This window comes from Triticum dicoccoides, chromosome 6A (genome assembly GCF_002162155.2).
Source record: "Triticum dicoccoides isolate Atlit2015 ecotype Zavitan chromosome 6A, WEW_v2.0, whole genome shotgun sequence".
Classification (NCBI taxonomy): Eukaryota; Viridiplantae; Streptophyta; class Magnoliopsida; order Poales; family Poaceae; genus Triticum; species Triticum dicoccoides.
The window spans coordinates 400,950,365-400,967,941 of NC_041390.1; the positions used below are offsets into that span (position 1 = coordinate 400,950,365).

The 17,577-nt window shown below is 45.8% G+C and overlaps 1 protein-coding gene across 1 annotated transcript; it reads left to right on the forward strand.

Annotated features, from left to right (window-relative positions):
* The first annotated feature begins 14,300 nt into the window (after positions 1-14,300).
* On the forward strand, positions 14,301-17,185 carry LOC119317019 (glyceraldehyde-3-phosphate dehydrogenase 2, cytosolic-like). The gene is made up of 12 exons (XM_037591404.1): positions 14,301-14,362; positions 14,476-14,499; positions 14,596-14,696; positions 15,262-15,377; positions 15,461-15,560; positions 15,651-15,797; positions 15,878-15,938; positions 16,028-16,125; positions 16,241-16,383; positions 16,508-16,591; positions 16,706-16,795; positions 16,886-17,185. Exons 1-12 carry the CDS (start codon positions 14,359-14,361, stop codon positions 16,929-16,931), a joined length of 1,014 nt encoding a protein of 337 aa, XP_037447301.1. The 5' UTR covers positions 14,301-14,358; the 3' UTR covers positions 16,932-17,185.
* The last annotated feature ends 392 nt before the right edge of the window (positions 17,186-17,577 follow it).

Sequence of the window (17,577 nt, forward strand, 5' to 3'; positions counted from 1 at the left end):
AATCAAAAAGGAACATCAAGTGTTGATGGTGAATAAAACCACTAAGTTCAAGAAAGGCAAGGGTAAAAAGAACTTCAAGAAGGACGGCAAGGGAGTTGCCGCGCCCGGTAAGCAAGCTGCCGGGAAGAAGCCAAAGAATGGACCCAAGCCCAAGACTGAGTGTTTTTATTGCAAGGGAAGTGGTCACTGGAAGCGGAACTGCCCCAAATACTTAGCGGACAAGAAGGCCGGCAACACTAAAGGTATATGTGATATACATATAATTGATGTGTACCTTACCAGTACTCGTAGTAGCTCCTGGGTATTTGATACCGGTGCGGTTGCTCACATTTGTAACTCAAAGCAGGAGCTACAGAATAAGCGGAGACTGGCGAAGGACGAGGTGACAATGTGCGTCGGGAATGGTTCCAAGGTCGATGTGATCGCCGTCGGCACGCTACCTCTATATTTACCTACGGGATTAGTTTTAAACCTCAATAATTGTTATTTAGTGCCAGCTTTGAGCATGAACATTGTATCAGGATCTCGTTTAATTCGAGATGGCTACTCATTTAAATCCGAGAATAATGGTTGTTCTATTTATATGAGAGATATGTTTTATGGTCATGCTCCACTGGTGAATGGTTTATTCTTAATGAATCTCGAGCGTAATGTTACACATATTCATAGTGTGAATACCAAAAGATGTAAGGTTGATAATGATAGTCCCACATACTTGTGGCACTGCCGCCTTGGTCACATAGGTGTCAAACGCATGAAGAAGCTCCATGCAGATGGACTTTTGGAGTCTCTTGATTATGAATCATTTGACACGTGCGAACCATGCCTCATGGGTAAAATGACCAAGACTCCATTCTTAGGAACAATGGAGCGAGCAACCAACTTGTTGGAAATCATACATACTGATGTGTGCGGTCCAATGAGTGTTGAGGCTCGCGGTGGCTATCGTTATGTTCTCACCCTCACTGATGACTTGAGTAGATATGGGTATGTCTACTTGATGAAACACAAGTCTGAGACCTTTGAAAAGTTCAAGGAATTTCAGAGTGAGGTTGAGAATCAATGTGACAGAAAAAACAAGTTCTTGCGATCAGATCGTGGGGGAGAATATTTGAGTCACGGATTTGGCACACACTTAAGGAAATGTGGAATAGTTTCACAACTCACGCCGCCTGGAACACCTCAGCGTAATGGTGTGTCTGAATGTCGTAATCGCACTCTATTGGATATGGTGCGATCTATGATGTCTCTTACCGATCTACCGCTGTCATTTTGGGGCTATGCTTTAGAGACTGCCGCATTCACTTTAAATAGGGCTTCGTCGAAATCCGTTGAGACGACACCGTATGAATTATGGTTTGGGAAGAAACCTAAGTTGTCGTTTCTAAAAGTTTGGGGATGCGATGCTTATGTCAAGAAACTTCAACCTGAAAAGCTCGAACCCAAATCGGAAAAATGCGTCTTCATAGGATACCCTAAAGAAACTATTGGGTATACCTTCTACCTCAGATCCGAAGGCAAGATCTTTGTTGCCAAGAATGGATCCTTTCTAGAGAAAGAGTTTCTCTCAAAAGAATTAAGTGGGAGGAAAGTAGAACTTGATGAAGTAGTGCCTCTTGAACCGGAGAGTGACGCAGCTTAGGAAATTGTTCCTGAGGTGCCTGCACCGACTAGAGAGGAAGTTAATGATGATGATCATGAAACTTCAGATCAAGTTGCTACTGAACTTCGAAGGTCCACAAGGACACGTTCCGCACAAGAGTGGTATGACAACCCTGTCTTGGAAATCATGTTGTTAGACAACGGTGAACCTTCGAACTATGAGGAAGCGATGGCGGGCCCAGATTTCGACAAATGGCTGGAAGCCATGAAATCCGAGATAGGATCCATGTATGAAAACGAAGTATGGACTTTGACTGACTTGCCCGATGATCGGCGAGCCATAGAAAATAAATGGATCTTTAAGAAGAAGACAAACGCGGATGGTAATGTAACCATCTATAAAGCTCGGCTTGTCGCTAAGGGTTATCGACAAGTTCAAGGGGTTGACTACGATGAGACTTTCTCACCCGTAGCAAAGCTGAAGTCCGTCCGAATCATGTTAGCAATTGCCGCATTCTATGATTATGAGATATGGAAAATGGACGTCAAAACGGCATTCCTTAATGGTTTCCTTAAGGAAGAATTGTATATGATGCAGCTAGAAGGTTTTGTCGATCCTAAGAATGCTGACAAGGTGTGCAAGCTCCAACGCTCGATCTATGGGCTGGTGCAAGCATCTCGGAGTTGGAACATTCGTTTTGATGAGATGATCAAAGCGTTTGGGTTTACGCAGACTTATGGAGAAGCCTGCATTTACAAGAAAGTGAGTGGGAGCTCTGTAGCATTTCTCATATTGTATGTGGATGACATACTGTTGATGGGAAATGATATAGAATTCTTGGAAAGCATAAAGGCCTACTTGAACAAGTGTTTTTCAATGAAGGATCTTGGAGAAGCTGCTTACATATTAGGTATCAAGATCTATAGAGATAGATCGAGACGCCTCATTGGTCTTTCACAGAGTACGTACCTTGACAAGATATTGAAGAAGTTCAATATGGACCAGTCAAAGAAGGGGTTCTTGCCTGTATTGCAAGGTACAAGATTGAGCACGGCTCAATGCCCGACCACGGAAGAAGATAGAGAAAAGATGAGTGTCGTCCCCTATGCCTCGGCCATAGGGTCTATCATGTATGCTATGCTGTGTACCAGACCTGATGTAAACCTTGCCGTAAGTTTGGTAGGAAGGTACCAAAGTAATCCCGACATGGAACACTGGACAACGGTCAAGAATATCCTGAAGTACCTGAAGAGTACTAAGGATATGTTTCTCGTTTATGGAGGTGACGAAGAGCTCGTCGTAAAGGGTTACGTCGATGCTAGCTTCGACACAGATCTGGATGACTCTAAGTCACAAATCGGATACGTGTATATTTTGAATGGTGGGGTAGTAAGCTGGTGCAGTTGCAAGCAAAGCGTTGTGGCGGGATCTACATGTGAAGCGGAGTACATGGCAGCCTCGGAGGCAGCACAAGAAGCAATCTGGGTGAAGGAGTTCATTACCAACCTAGGAGTCATACCCAATGCGTCGGGCCCGATGACTCTCTTCTGTGACAACACTCGAGCTATTGCCCTTGCCAAGGAGCCCATGTTTCACAGGAAGACCAGGCATACCAAGCGTCGCTTCAACTCCATTCGTGAAAGTGTTCAAAATGGAGACATAGATATTTGTAAAGTACATACGGACCTGAATGTAGCAGATCCGTTGACTAAACCTCTCCCTAGAGCAAAACATGATCAACACTAGAACTGTATGGGTGTTCGATTCATCACAATGTAACTAGATTATTGACTCTAGTGCAAGTGGGAGACTGTTGGAAATATGCCCTAGAGGCAATAATAAAATGGTTATTATTATATTTCTTTGTTCATGATAATTGTCTATTGTTCATGCTATAATTGTGTTATCCGGAAATCGTAATACATGTGTGAATACATAGACCACAACACGTCCCTAGTGAGCCTCTAGTTGACTAGCTTGTTGATCAAAATATAGTCATGGTTTCCTGACTATGGACATTGGATGTCATTGATAACGGGATCACATCATTAGGAAAATGATGTGATGGACAAGACCCAATCCTAAGCATAGCTCAAAGATCGTGTAGTTCGTTTGCTATAGCTTTTCTGAATGTCAAGTATCATTTCCTTAGACCATGAGATTGTGCAACTCCCGGATACCGTAGGAGTGCTTTGGGTGTGCCAAACGTCACAACGTAACTGGGTGGCTATAAAGGTACACTACGGGTATCTCCGAAAGTGTCTGTTGGGTTGGCACGAATCGAGATTGGGATTTGTCACTCCGTATGACGGAGAGGTATCTCTGGGCCCACTCGGTAATGCATCATCATAATGAGCTCAATGTGACCAAGTGGTTGATCATGGGATTATGCATTACGGTACGAGTAAAGTGACTTGTCGGCAACGAGATTGAACGAGGTATTGGGATACCGACGATCGAGTCTCGGGCAAGTAACGTACCGATTGACAAAGGGAATTGTATACGGGATTGATTGAATCCTCGACATCGTGGTTCATCCGATGAGATCATCGAGGAGCATGTGGGAGCCAACATGGGTATCCAGATCCCGCTGTTGGTTATTGATCAGAGAGTCGTCTCGGTCATGTCTGCATGTCTCCCGAACCCGTAGGGTCTACACACTTAAGGTTCAATGACACTAGGATTGTTGAGATATTAGTATACTATAACCCGAAAGTTGTTCAGAGTCCCAGATGAGATCCCGGACGTCACGGGGAGTTCCGGAATGGTCCGAAGGTGAGAATTTATATATAGGAAGTCAAGTTTCGGCCATCGGGAAAGTTTCGGGGGTAATCAGTATTGTAGCGGGACCATCGGAAGGGTCTCGGGGGTCCACCAGGTGGGGCCACCTATCCCGGAGGGCCCCATGGGCTGAAGTGGGAGGGGAACCAGCCCCTGGTGGGCTGGTGCGCCCCCATGGGCCTCCCCCTGCGCCTAGGGTTGGAAACCCTAGGGGTGGGGGCGCCCCACTTGGCTTGGGGGCACTCCACCCCCCTTGGCCGCCGCCCCCCTAGGGGTCCTATATATAGTGGGGGGAGGGAGGGCAGCCGCACCCTAGCCCCTGGAGCCTCCCTCTCCCTCCCGTGACACTTCTCCCTCTCCCTGAGCTTGGCGAAGCCCTGGTGAGATCGCTGTTGCTTCCACCACCACGCCGTCGTGCTGCTGGATCTCCATCAACCTCTCCTTCCCCCTTGCTGGATCAAGTTGGAGGAGACGTCTTCCCAATCGTACGTGTGTTGAACGCGGAGGTGCCGTCCATTCGGCGCTAGGTCATCGGTGATTTGGATCACGACGAGTACGAGTCCATCAACCCCGTTCTCTTGAACGCTTCCGCTCACGATCTACAAGGGTATGTAGATGCACTCCCCTCTCCCTTGTTGCTAGATGACTCCATAGATTGATCTTGGTGATGCGTAGAAAATTTTAAAATTCTGCTACGTTCCCCAACACTCCTAAGTTGGGGATGGCTCTGATTACCAACTTGTAACACCCACGATGCGGCTATATCTCCCACGTGTCGAGGCACGACTTAGAGGCATAACTGCATGGTGGTTTAGTCACAAGTGGGGTAATCTTCACACAATCCCATGTACTGAATAAGAAAGTGATAAAGAGTTGGCTTACAATCACCACTTCACACAAATAACAAGTTAAACATACATCATCCAGAGTACAATCAATGTCCGACTACGAAACCAAAATAAAAGAAGACAACCCCAAATGCTAGATCCCCGATCGTCCCAACTGGGCACCACTACTAATCATCTAGAAAAGACACATAACAATGATCAAGATCTTCATCGAGCTCCCCCTTGAGCTCGGTTGCGTCACCTTCACTAGTATCATCGGCGCCTGCAATTGTTTGGAACTATCTGTGAGTCACGGGGACTCAGCAATCTCACACCCGCGAGATCAAGACTATTTAAGATTATGGGTAGGAGAAGGTAGTGAGGTGGAGCTGCAGCAAGCACTAAGCATATATGGTGGCTAACATACGCAAATAAGAGCGAGAAGAGAAGTAGCACAACGGTCGAGAAGCTAGAAGAGATCAAGAAGTGACGCAACTTACGCACAACCATAACACAAGAACCGTGTTCACTACCCGGACTCCGCCGGAAAGAGACCATCACGGCTACACATGCGGTTGATGCATTTTAATTAAGTCAAGTGTCAAGTTCTCTACAATCGGATATTAACAAATTCCCATCTGCCACATAACCGCGGGCACGGCTCTCGAAAGTTTATACCCTGCAGGGGTGTCCCAACTTAGCCCATCACAAGCTCTCATGGTCCACGAAGGATATTCCTTCTCCCGGAAAGACCCGATCAATCTTGAAGTCCCTGTTACAAGACATTTCGATAATGGTAAAACAAGACCCGCAAAGCCGCCCGATGTGCCTACAAATCCCGATAGGAGTCGCACGTATCTCGTTCTCAGGGCACACCGGATAAACACTACGTACGGCAACCAATGATACCCCAAGTTGCCTAGGGGCGGCACCGCAAGTGGCTCTGTTTTGGACCAACACTCAGAGGAGCACTAGCCCGGGGGTTAAAATAAAGATGACCCTTGAGTCTGCAAAACCCAAGGGAAAAGGCTTAGGTGGCAAATGTAAAACCAAGGTTGGTCCTTGCTGGAGGAGTTTTATTCAAGGCGAACTGTCAAGGGGTTCCCATAACACCCACCGCGTAAGGAACGCAAAATCAAGGAACATAACACCGGTATGACGGAAACTAAGGCGGCAAGAGTGGAACAAAACACCAGGCATAAGGCCAAGCCTTCCACCCTTTACCAAGTATATAGATGCATTAAATTAAATAAGAGATAAAGTGATATCCCAACATATCCATGTTCCAACATGGAACAAACTTCATCTTCACCAACAACTAGCAACGCTATAAGAGGGGCTGAGCAAAAGCAGTAACATGGCCAAACAACGGTCTGCTAGGAAGGTGGGTTAGAGGCTTGACATGGCAATATGGGAGGCATGATATAACAAGTGGTAGGTAGCGCGACATAGCGATAGAGCGAACAACTAGCAAGCAAAGATAGAAGTGATTTCGAGGGTATGGTCATCTTGCCTGAAATCCCGCAAGGAAGAAGAACGAGTCCACGAAGATGGCAAACGGACATAGTCGAACGAATCCTCACAACTCCAGAATGAAATCGAAGCTAATGATAGAAGCAACCCAGAAAGAAGCAAGCAACATAGTAAACACACAAGCATAACCATGGCATAATGCACAAACAAGTTAAGTGGAGCTCAATATGCAACGAGTTGCATATTGATGAAACACCACGTTTGATTATTTAGTTCTTTCCCGTTTAGGTACCCAACAATATTAAATGTTGTTAAACATGGCAAGAGGTGAAACATATGAAAACTACACATTTAGGCAAGTTTAAATGAGGCCGGAAACAACAACAACAAGTCTGGAAAAATCCTCATGTGCAAATTTTAAAATTGGTACTGTTCTGCCCTAAACCATATTTTAGAGTTGTTAAACATGCAAAGTAATGCCACCATGTTAAACTATGCATTTTTCTACCCTATTTACATCTAAAGTTTATAAAATTTGGAGTTACAATTATTAAGTGATGAAATAAACCATTTAGCATGTCATTTTTGCGAAACAATGCAAACAACAATTTTAATCATTTCATCATGGATGAAAGATGCAGATTATGAAAGTAGATGAAAAGCTGAGCAATTTACATATATGACATATTTAAAACCGATGCACGGTTATTTAGTTATAGGCATTGCAAAATAATGGCATTTCTATGAATATGCATGCAGTGGAAGAATAGAGAAAATCACAGAGAAGAAAATAAAACATGCGTGGGCCAGATTGATCGTACGGTGCAAGCGGCCCAGGAAGATTTGGCCCAAGCGGCTGAGTGTGGGAGTGGGCAAAAGATAATAATAGAAGTGACAGGGTAAAATTGGGGAGATTGGGCCTCGAACCCAGGTCCTCCCGCTTGCAAATTAGTAATACCCTGACCAGTGAGGTGCATGCGTGTTTGTGATAAACCCGTGTGCCTGGATTCTTTTGGCCTATGACCAGAGGGCCGAGCCTTTGGCCATGGCTACAGGGAGAACACCAGCATCGACGGTGTCGAGCCAGGAGACGACATCTCACCAAGCAGAGTGGCGGCGGGCTTGCGGAAAAAGGTGAGGGTGCTCGTGGTGGAGCACGCGAGCATGCTCTGCTCGAGGGCGCGCGCGGACAGGGACTCTACATGCTTGCGGCCATGGCCGCGAAGCACGATGAGGTGGGCGGCTGAAGCTAGGTGGTTCGGCGCGGCTGCGCGCGAGGCAGGGGCAAAGCAGAGGGGCGGCTGTGAGGCAAAGCACACAGGATGCGCACGGGAGCGAGTGCGCGAGGCAGGGTGGGCATGCAAGGGTGAGTTCCAGGAACTCGCCCATGGCGGATATGGAATAGGAAGGCTCGGGAAGACGACCACAGCGACAGAATCAAACTGGAGAGAGGGTTGGGGAGGAGCGGGGCATCACCGTTGGGGTGCTGCTGAAGTCGTACAAGGTCGACAGAGATCATAGACGGCGGGAGGATGCGCTGATCGAGGCAGTGGCGTTGGGTCCGTGAAGCAGATGAAGACAAGGGCGACATCGATGTAGTGGAGGCGACCGAGTGCAGGGAAGACGTCTGAACGGACGTAGTCAACGTCGAGGAAGAAGATGGCCACGCCAGAGACGACTGTGGTGGCCTCCGACCACGCAGGCAACGACGAAGCTCTCGGTGGTGCTCTCTAACCTATGACTCTTGAGGAAGAAGGAGAAACAGGGGAAGGGAAAGGGTGGCGGCGGCGAGAGGAAACCCTAGGGGTTTGGTGCAGACGCGGAGGGGGTTAAATAGGGGCTCGGGCATGGCCAGATCGCCACCGTGGCATGTGCGGGCCCCCTGTAGGTTTTACCGCGAGAGAGAGTGAGTGAGGGAGGTGGAAGAAAAGGGTGAGGGGGAGAGGATGACAGGTGGGGCCGGCGGGGTGCACAACTGGCACTGGGGAGGATTTTACCAATGGAGGCGATGGTGGGCTACAGCGCTGTGCGGGAGCTAGGCCTCGGCCGGGCTCCAGGTAAGCCATTCTCTTCTCTTTAAATTTCTGTTTATTCAAATAGACAAAATAAACAAAATTTAAGAGAAATACCAGGGGTTATGGGAAGGAATACGAGAGATATAAACATATCTACAAACTCCTGGTTTTATGCACTATTTGAATAAATTGCTTTGGCAATTTTCTGAGGTAGAAAAATAATCCAAGTTTGAATTAAATTCAAACTTGACGCATTTTTGAACCCAACCAAAACATCTTCAAATGAACTGAAAATTGGCAGAGAGGGTTTAGGCATGGTGAACTAGCATCAACAAAAGAATGAACATTTATGGAGGAGGGGAAAATGTCACTTGCCAAAATGAAAGAAAGAAGAAGGAAGGAGGAGGTGATGATGCATGATCACACATGGAGCATCCAACAATGTAATATGCATGAATATGACAATGCACATGATGATTATGAGAATGCAAAATGACAAGAGGCGCAAATGCAACATGACAATGAAATAAATGGAAGGCATCTGGAGCATCAATCTCGAAGCATTACATCAACCCACGAAGGGTAACGGTTTCGCGAGTCCACGGAGGGCTCCACCCACAAAGGATCCACGAAGAAGCATCCTTGTCTATCCCACCATGGCCATCGCCCACGAAGGACTTGCCTCACTTGGGTAGATATTCACGAAGTAGGCGATCTCCTTGCCCTTACAAACTCCTTGGTTCAACTCCACAATCTTGACGGAGGCTCCCAAGTGACACCTAACCAATCTAGGAGACACCACTCTCCAAAAGGTGATAGATGGTGTGTTGATGACGAACTCCTTGCTCTTGTGTTTCAAATGATAGTCTCCCCAACACTCAACTCTCTCTCACAGATTTGGACATGGTGGAAAGATGATTTGAGCGAAAGCAACTTGGGGAAGGCTAGATATCAAGATTCTTGTGGTTGGATTGGAATGTCTTGGTCTCAACACATGAGTAGGTGGTTCTCTCTTAGAAAATGAGTAGTGGAAGTGTAGGCATGTTCTGATGGCTCTCTCCATGAACGGAGGATGGGTGGAGGGGTATATATAGCCTCCACACAAAATCTAGCCATTACACACAATTCACCAAACCTGATGGGACCTAATCAAGAAACTCGGTCAGGCCGATATGGTTCAAAATGTGAATGTTAGAGTTTTCGGTGGGACCTATATGATCAACTCGGTGGGATCGATGTGCTAGGGTTAGGGTAAAACCTCAACTCGGTTTGACCGATTACACAAACTCGGTGGAACCGATTTTGGTAATAAGCAAACACAGAGTTGGTCAAGCAAACTCGGTGGGACTGACTGCATATCTCGGTGTGACCCAAATAATTGCAACATGCAACAAAGAGTTTGCAAGCCCATCTCGATGAGACCGAGATCCCATCGGTGAGATCGAATTGATTAGGGTTTCTGACAGTGGCTATGTCAAGTGAACTCGGTGGCGCCAGATAGATCAAATCGGTGGGGCCGAGTTTGACTTTTGGTTTGGGACATATGTGGAGATGAGAAAGTGGTTGAGGGCTTTGGAGCATATCACTAAGCACTTTGATCAAGCAAGTCATTAAGCCACACCTCATCCCCTTTTAATAGTATTGGCTTTCCTATGGACTCAATGTGATCTTGGACCACTAAAATGAAAATGTAGAGTCTTGAGCTTTAGCTAATCCTTGTCCTTAGCTTCTTGAAGGGGTTCCACATCCTCTTGTCCATGCCACGCCTTTGTTGAACTTTCTGAAATATACTAGATAAAAGTATTAGTCCAACAAGAGATATGTTGACATTAATTACCAAAATCACCCAAGGAGCACTTGTGCTTTCAATCTCTCCCTTTTTGGTAATTGATAACAACATACATCAAAGTTTTAGATAAAGATATGAAGAATACCACGTGAAGCTTTGGAAAGACATGTAACATGGATATGCTCCCCCTACATGGATGCAATCATGTGAATATGGAATATAAGAGCATGTGAATGCATAACCATGACAGAGCAAGCAATGAGTTACATGTATCTTGGCTATATGCATCAGAGCAAATGATGTGATTATAGGAAATGTACCTCCATGTTCATAATTTCTTCTTGCAAACAATATGTACAGCAGCAAGAAATCATCATGCACATGGATGTGATGCATATACTTACCTTGTGGTCTTGAAGTAGCTTTGGAAGAGATGAACCTAAGTAAACAAGGTTAGATAACACATGAACATCTACTGGACAAAGCAAATTGAGAAACCACAAGAGCACCAAGATTGGGATGACATGTAGAGAGTGAGTACTGTGTACTCTATTGGATATAGACATGTCCCCAAAGAGTAAAGATATGCAATGAATTCGAAGATTTCCTTCCCTTAGATGTCTTTCTCCCCCTGAATCTTATATTGGATAATGGGAGAAGATAGGGCAAAAGAAAATCAGAGCAACATCAATCATAACAAACATACTAACATGTCTTTCCCCTCTTGAAGACATGTGACTTATCTCCTCTATGGATAACAAGCATCTAGAGAAGCTTAAGGAGTGCATTCTCTCTTATGTGACAAGCTTTGATGTGCTCTCTCTCCCCCTTTGACATCAATTTCCAAGAAGGGATATTCCAGAGCATGAATCAATTAGGTTTGGTCCTTGAGTCACATTACAAAGCAACATGTAATGTAAGATGCTGGTAGAGGACAAGAATCATTGAGTGCAGCTGGAATAAGTATGCATGATGCAAATGGCAAAGTGTTTTCTCAGCATTTAAATCGATCACGCCGAGTTATTTTCTTCAATGGCACTGAGGTGGTTCGGTTTAACCGAAGGAAACAAACCGGTGAGTCCGAGTTTAACACAAAGAGAAAACAATTGTCATCTCAGCTCACTAGGCAAATAAGATCTCATAAAGATTTGCAAGGAATTAACTGAAGGATTTGCAATGAATTGGATGCAGGGAATGCCGAACATAACAGAGAAAATAAAGATATCACAGGGAGATGAGGAGAGGATCTCCGGTTAGGATTATGCTATACGATGATACTTGTTACCATTCCAAGTACTCTCTTATACTGCTTCAAGATGGTGGTTGGCAGAAGATGTAGCCGTCGATAGGACTAGCTTCTCCCCCTTATGCTGGCATTATGCAGTTTAGTCCACATATACTACCCCTTTTATTGATACTAATGCATATGTAGTGTAGATCTGATGCAAGTCTTGCGAGTACTTTGGATGAGTACTCACGGTTGCTTTGCTATCTTTTCTCCCCTATACCCGATTGTTGCAATCAGATGTTGGAGCCCAGGAGCCAGATGCCACTGCCGATGACTTCTACTACCCCGACGGTGCCTACTACTACGTGAAGACCGACGCCGACCAGGAGTAGTAAGGAGGCTCCCGGGCAGGAGGCCTTGCCTTTTTGATAGTTGTTGCTTTTGTGCTAGCCTTCTTAAGGCAGACTTGTTTACTCATGTCTGTACTCAGATATTGTTGCTTTCGCTAACTCGTTTGTATTCAAACTTATGTATTCGAGCCCTCAAGGCCCTGGCTTGTAATATAAAGCTTGTATGACTTTAATTTGTGTCTAGAGTTGTGTTGTGGTATCTTCCCATGAGTCCCTGATCTTGATTGTACACATTTGCATGTATGGTTAGTGTATGATTGAATCAGGGGCGTCACACAACATGCACCTCAGTGGTGGCCACGCGTGGTTGAGACACCACCATCCAACCAACATTAGTAGCTGCCTCACGACGATCCCCTCGATGGCAAGAGTGGAGCCACTCTTGCCGGAGCCCATATTCATAGGTTCCTCAATCGGGGGGGGGGGGTTGCAAAATTTAAGAGCTCGTTGAACCAAGCCCTTCTCCTTCCAATATGCTTCACCCCGAATATTGCTGCAGTAGATTTGCTCCCGCTTGTCCTTCAAGGTGACACAAAAGCGCATGGAAGTGTCACATACCAGGCCACAACACTCACAATACTGTGGAAATTTCTCACACTTTTACATGGAATTGCAAGTCACAAGGACTGGCCAACATCTGCAAGCTACATTGTTTCTAACGCACAAGAACTTGTAGACGATGACGTTGTTACGATGGAAGACCACCACCACCTCGCCAATTTGTTCTTCCCGGCCCATGTCCATCGCCATGAGCTCAAATGGGAGCCCACACACCTAAGCCCATATGGGATGACACCAAGATCCACGTTGGTCGGGCTTTCCTTGTCGTCGAAGGTAACAAAGACGACACCACCCCGTTTGAAGTGCCATAGTTGTGATTTTATCACAAAGTACTGATTATCCTCGACATCAATACCGAGGAAGAATCACCGGTCGTCGCTGCCCACCCATTGGATGGTGGCATTGCCCTACAACCGCCACACCGAGGAACGAAGCTCATCAACTTTGGTCTTCGGCCTCACGTCGAATGGCGGGAGGAGCCGCCCAACAACGACGACCTTCCTCGCAGCATGTTATTCACCGACGTGCAAAGAACCCCCTACCCCCTCCCCCCACACACATCTCCCTCCTTTCCCCTTTTCTCCATTTATCTAGCTTGGTTGGCCGAAGAACTTGCCATGTACCCTGCTCTCTGTCTCTGTGAGGCGGTGCCAAAGAGCAGGGTACACTCATAGCCGGATGAGAGACAAAGGGAATAATCTCCACCGCCACACCCTCAAACTGGTCCAAGCAAGCTAGGGCTCGTTAGTGAGGGGGAAGAACTCAGCCCAGATCTGGCGACAACGACCTCCTGCATTGCGGCAACGACATCATGAGAAATTGTACAAGAAATGAAGATTTTACACTCTTAAATATATTCGGTGGGAGCATAGTTTCAAATAACGGAGATAGCGACCGCTATTGCGGCCGCAATAGCTGCTGCTATTGCTCAAATTAAATGTTATTACATTTTGTTAATGATCTAGAAATATAAACAATAATCTAGTGTTTTCACAAATCCGCTACGCGGACATAGCGCCCGCTATGCGCCTTTTAGAACCATGGGTGGGAGGCATTTCTTCTTTTTATTGTTTTTCTGATGAGAAAGAAGGCATTTGTAAATATTTATAGATTTTTTTTGAAATTCCACATATGCGGCAACCGGCGGTTGGCCGCTGAAACCACACCAAGCCTCCCACGCCGTCGGTCATTTGATCTTCTTGCACAAGAAGTAAGGCGCTGGGGTTTTCCAAGAAAAGGAAAAAAGGAAAAAAAATAAGGAAAGGCGCCGGTTGTTTCACCTTCTTGGGCGAGAAGTAAGCAGGGTTGCCCCACCACCGCTCCCTCTCTCTCGTGATTATCGGAGCCAAACCCAGCAGCGGTCCAGTGTTTCCAAGGCTCCAACGTTCGCCCCGTCCCACGCACCCACAGGAACCTTCTCGAAACCATCGCGCCGCTCCTCGCCCGACCCCACCCGTCAGCCACCCACCGATTCCATTCCCGGTAGCGGAGAAACAGATGGCGATCCGCAACCCGCGCCGCCCTGCGGGCCCGGCCACCCAATGAAACCACCCGTTATATAAACGCCCCCCCCGGCCTCGCTAATCGCATCGCAATCTCGAGTAGCCGTCCCAATCCTCGATCTGTTCTCAACCTCCCCTCCGTCCGTCGCAGCTCCAGATTTCCTTCCCCATGGGTAACCCCGTCACCCCGAGCACCTTATTAGCTGTTCTACTATTTCGATTTCTCGTGGTGCTTTGGCTGATTGTTGTTCCTTCCTTTTGCTGGAATTTTCCGTGGTTTGCGCAGCTCCGATCAAGATCGGCATCAATGGTGAGCTCGGGCCTCCGATCTGATCTGGTTTGCTTCTCTGTTGGCTGCTTCCGTGGGTTCGTTCTCTGATGGATGGATTTTTGCTTTGCGCTGCAGGTTTCGGCCGGATCGGCAGGCTTGTGGCCAGGGTTGCGCTCCAGAGCCCCGATGTCGAGCTCGTCGCCGTCAACGACCCCTTCATCACCACCGACTACATGGTATCGTTCTCGAATCTCATTGCTCATGAGATCTGTAGGTTTGTATGGTAGGGTCGTTGTGGATTCGTGCATGGGACCCGTTTATGGATTGGCGATTGTGAGCTTAGATCTGTACTAAACCTGATCGGATTTGCTTTTCTCGTTACACGCTGATGCTTTGCTACACAATCCTACACAATCCTAAGCATGTTAACTCGTGATGTTTATGAATCTACTAGGTTACCTTAAATGTTGCTACATGTGTATGTTTCTTAGTTTTTGGAAACGACTTTTAGATCTGCTTTGCAAGTGCCTTTTGCATACGTTATATTCCTCACTTCCAGTGGAGAATAATTTTGTAGTTCCAGATTTGAGGAATCTATTTGTTCCACGCAGTGACTATTGTTCCATTGTGGTATTTAAAATAGATGTATACTGTTGTACACCTGGTAGTATTCTCTTTTATTTTTCTAAATAAGACACATGCAGGCCCCGTGCCAGTTAGTACTTATTAATTAAAACATAGAGCTACTAATTGTCCTCTGGTTCATATTATGGTTCTGAATTATGTGCTTGTAACTTGCAGACCTATATGTTCAAGTATGACACTGTCCATGGACAGTGGAAGCACCATGAAGTTAAGGTGAAGGACTCCAAGACCCTTCTCTTCGGCCAGAAGGAGGTAGCTGTGTTTGGCTGCAGGTTTGTTACCGTTCATTTTTGTGGGTATGCAATTGGTTTTCATTTTAAGGTATACAGGCTTATCATACAATGTCCTGATGTAGGAACCCTGAGGAGATCCCATGGGCTGCTGCTGGTGCTGAGTACGTTGTTGAGTCCACCGGTGTTTTCACTGACAAGGACAAGGCTGCAGCTCACATTAAGGTACATTCGTTCACAGTTTCCATTTCATGGTACCTGAACCTTTCTTGTGTATATTTGTACTAAATTAGTTTTCTGTGTCACCACTTTCAGGGTGGTGCCAAGAAGGTCATCATTTCTGCTCCCAGCAAAGATGCTCCCATGTTTGTCTGTGGTGTCAATGAGAAGGAATACAAGTCTGACATCGACATTGTCTCCAACGCTAGTTGCACCACTAACTGCCTTGCTCCTCTTGCTAAGGTGCGTATCATTGCAGTTTTGTGCTGCTCAAACCAACCGCCAATATTGGGAATGGTATGCTGATAATTTGTTTCTTTCAGGTTATCAATGACAGGTTTGGCATTGTTGAGGGTTTGATGACCACAGTTCATGCCATGACTGGTAATGCATTACACTGGGTTTTTTCTTCAACATTTTATATTCTATCTTAGACTAGTATGCTTATGTGTGGCTGAAATTTGAATTTACAGCAACCCAGAAGACTGTTGATGGTCCTTCCAGCAAGGACTGGAGAGGTGGAAGGGCTGCCAGCTTCAACATCATTCCAAGCAGCACTGGTGCCGCAAAGGTATAATCAGCTGGCCTTCTATTGTATCATCAGTTATCTGTTTGAACACTGTAGCTTAATATAATAATCTGTTCGATGGATTACCATTTAATGGTAACTGTTTGATTTCCTGCAGGCTGTTGGCAAGGTGCTCCCAGAGCTTAACGGAAAGTTGACTGGAATGGCCTTCCGTGTTCCTACTGTTGATGTTTCTGTTGTTGATCTGACTGTTAGACTTGCGAAGCCAGCAACCTATGATCAGATTAAGGCTGCTATCAAGTGAGTAACGCCACCAACCAGGAACAATTTCCTTTACTTCGATGCACATATGGTTTCTGGTTTTGGTATTTGGGCCACATACCAGCTATGAGCAGTATTGATGTGTAGTGATCTGATTTTACAGGGAGGAGTCTGAGGGAAACCTCAAGGGCATTTTGGGTTACGTGGATGAGGACCTTGTTTCCACTGACTTCCAGGGTGACAACAGGTGTTTACCATTGCTTTGACAATAACCATACTACTCTTTATTAATGGGTCCATTTTGACTGCCTATGTGTGTACTCATCTGACTTAGCTAATGATGCCACTTTACCCATAACAGGTCCAGCATCTTTGATGCCAAGGCCGGGATTGCTCTGAACGACAACTTTGTCAAGCTTGTCTCCTGGTACGACAACGAGTGGGGATACAGGTCAGTGGCACCTTCTATGGCTCTTGCAGTTAAGGTTATACTTCTATGCAGAAATCAACTTGCTGAATCCTCAATTTTCTCCGTATGCAGCACCCGTGTGGTCGACCTCATCCGTCACATGCACAGCTCCAAGTAAATGAGAGGCATGAAGTTACTGGCGAGAGTGGTTTGCCCCAGAGGAGTGTTCAAAGCCTCTTCTTCTGAGAATAAATTTTTGTATGGAATTATGTCAGCTAAAAACCTTTTATTGGATGTATCCTGATGGTTGGTTGGGCTTAGAGCTCACATTTTGGTGGTATTATGTACTTGCTTGAACTAAATCATGAGTCATTTTCACTCATCTTCTTGAGTTATCCATAACATGTCATTCCGGTCTCTTGCGATTGCAAAGTTATCTTATGGTTATCTTGTCTTTCCATGTGTTTGCTGAAGTAATGAGATTGTTTCGTGGTGGTAATATGCACCTTGTATGTTAGCGAAGCAGCAGGGCAAAATCTACAATGGACCACTAAAGAAACAATATTGGTTTTGTTTCCGTCTTTTGAATCCTCATGGCCCGATAGAGAATTTGATAAGACTAAACATTGAATTCCTTTGAATTGAAGCAGTTAGATCAAAAGAGGCTGCTGTGTTTTTGAGAGGCTTCTGATATTTTTGTGACATGATGAAATTCCAGTTTATGTATTTGGCCTTATTCTTATTCCAACAGCAACAAAAAATCTTCGTCGCATATGGGCTTTTCCTAGTGTTTTCCATAAAATTGTGATGGTGATGAGTTGATT

Coding starts and splice junctions, on each gene's coding strand:
- LOC119317019 (XM_037591404.1), top strand. Junction 15,939..16,027: donor CACAGTTCATGCCATGACTG/GTAATGCATTAC, acceptor TTGAATTTACAG/CAACCCAGAAGACTGTTGAT. Junction 16,796..16,885: donor GACAACGAGTGGGGATACAG/GTCAGTGGCACC, acceptor CTCCGTATGCAG/CACCCGTGTGGTCGACCTCA.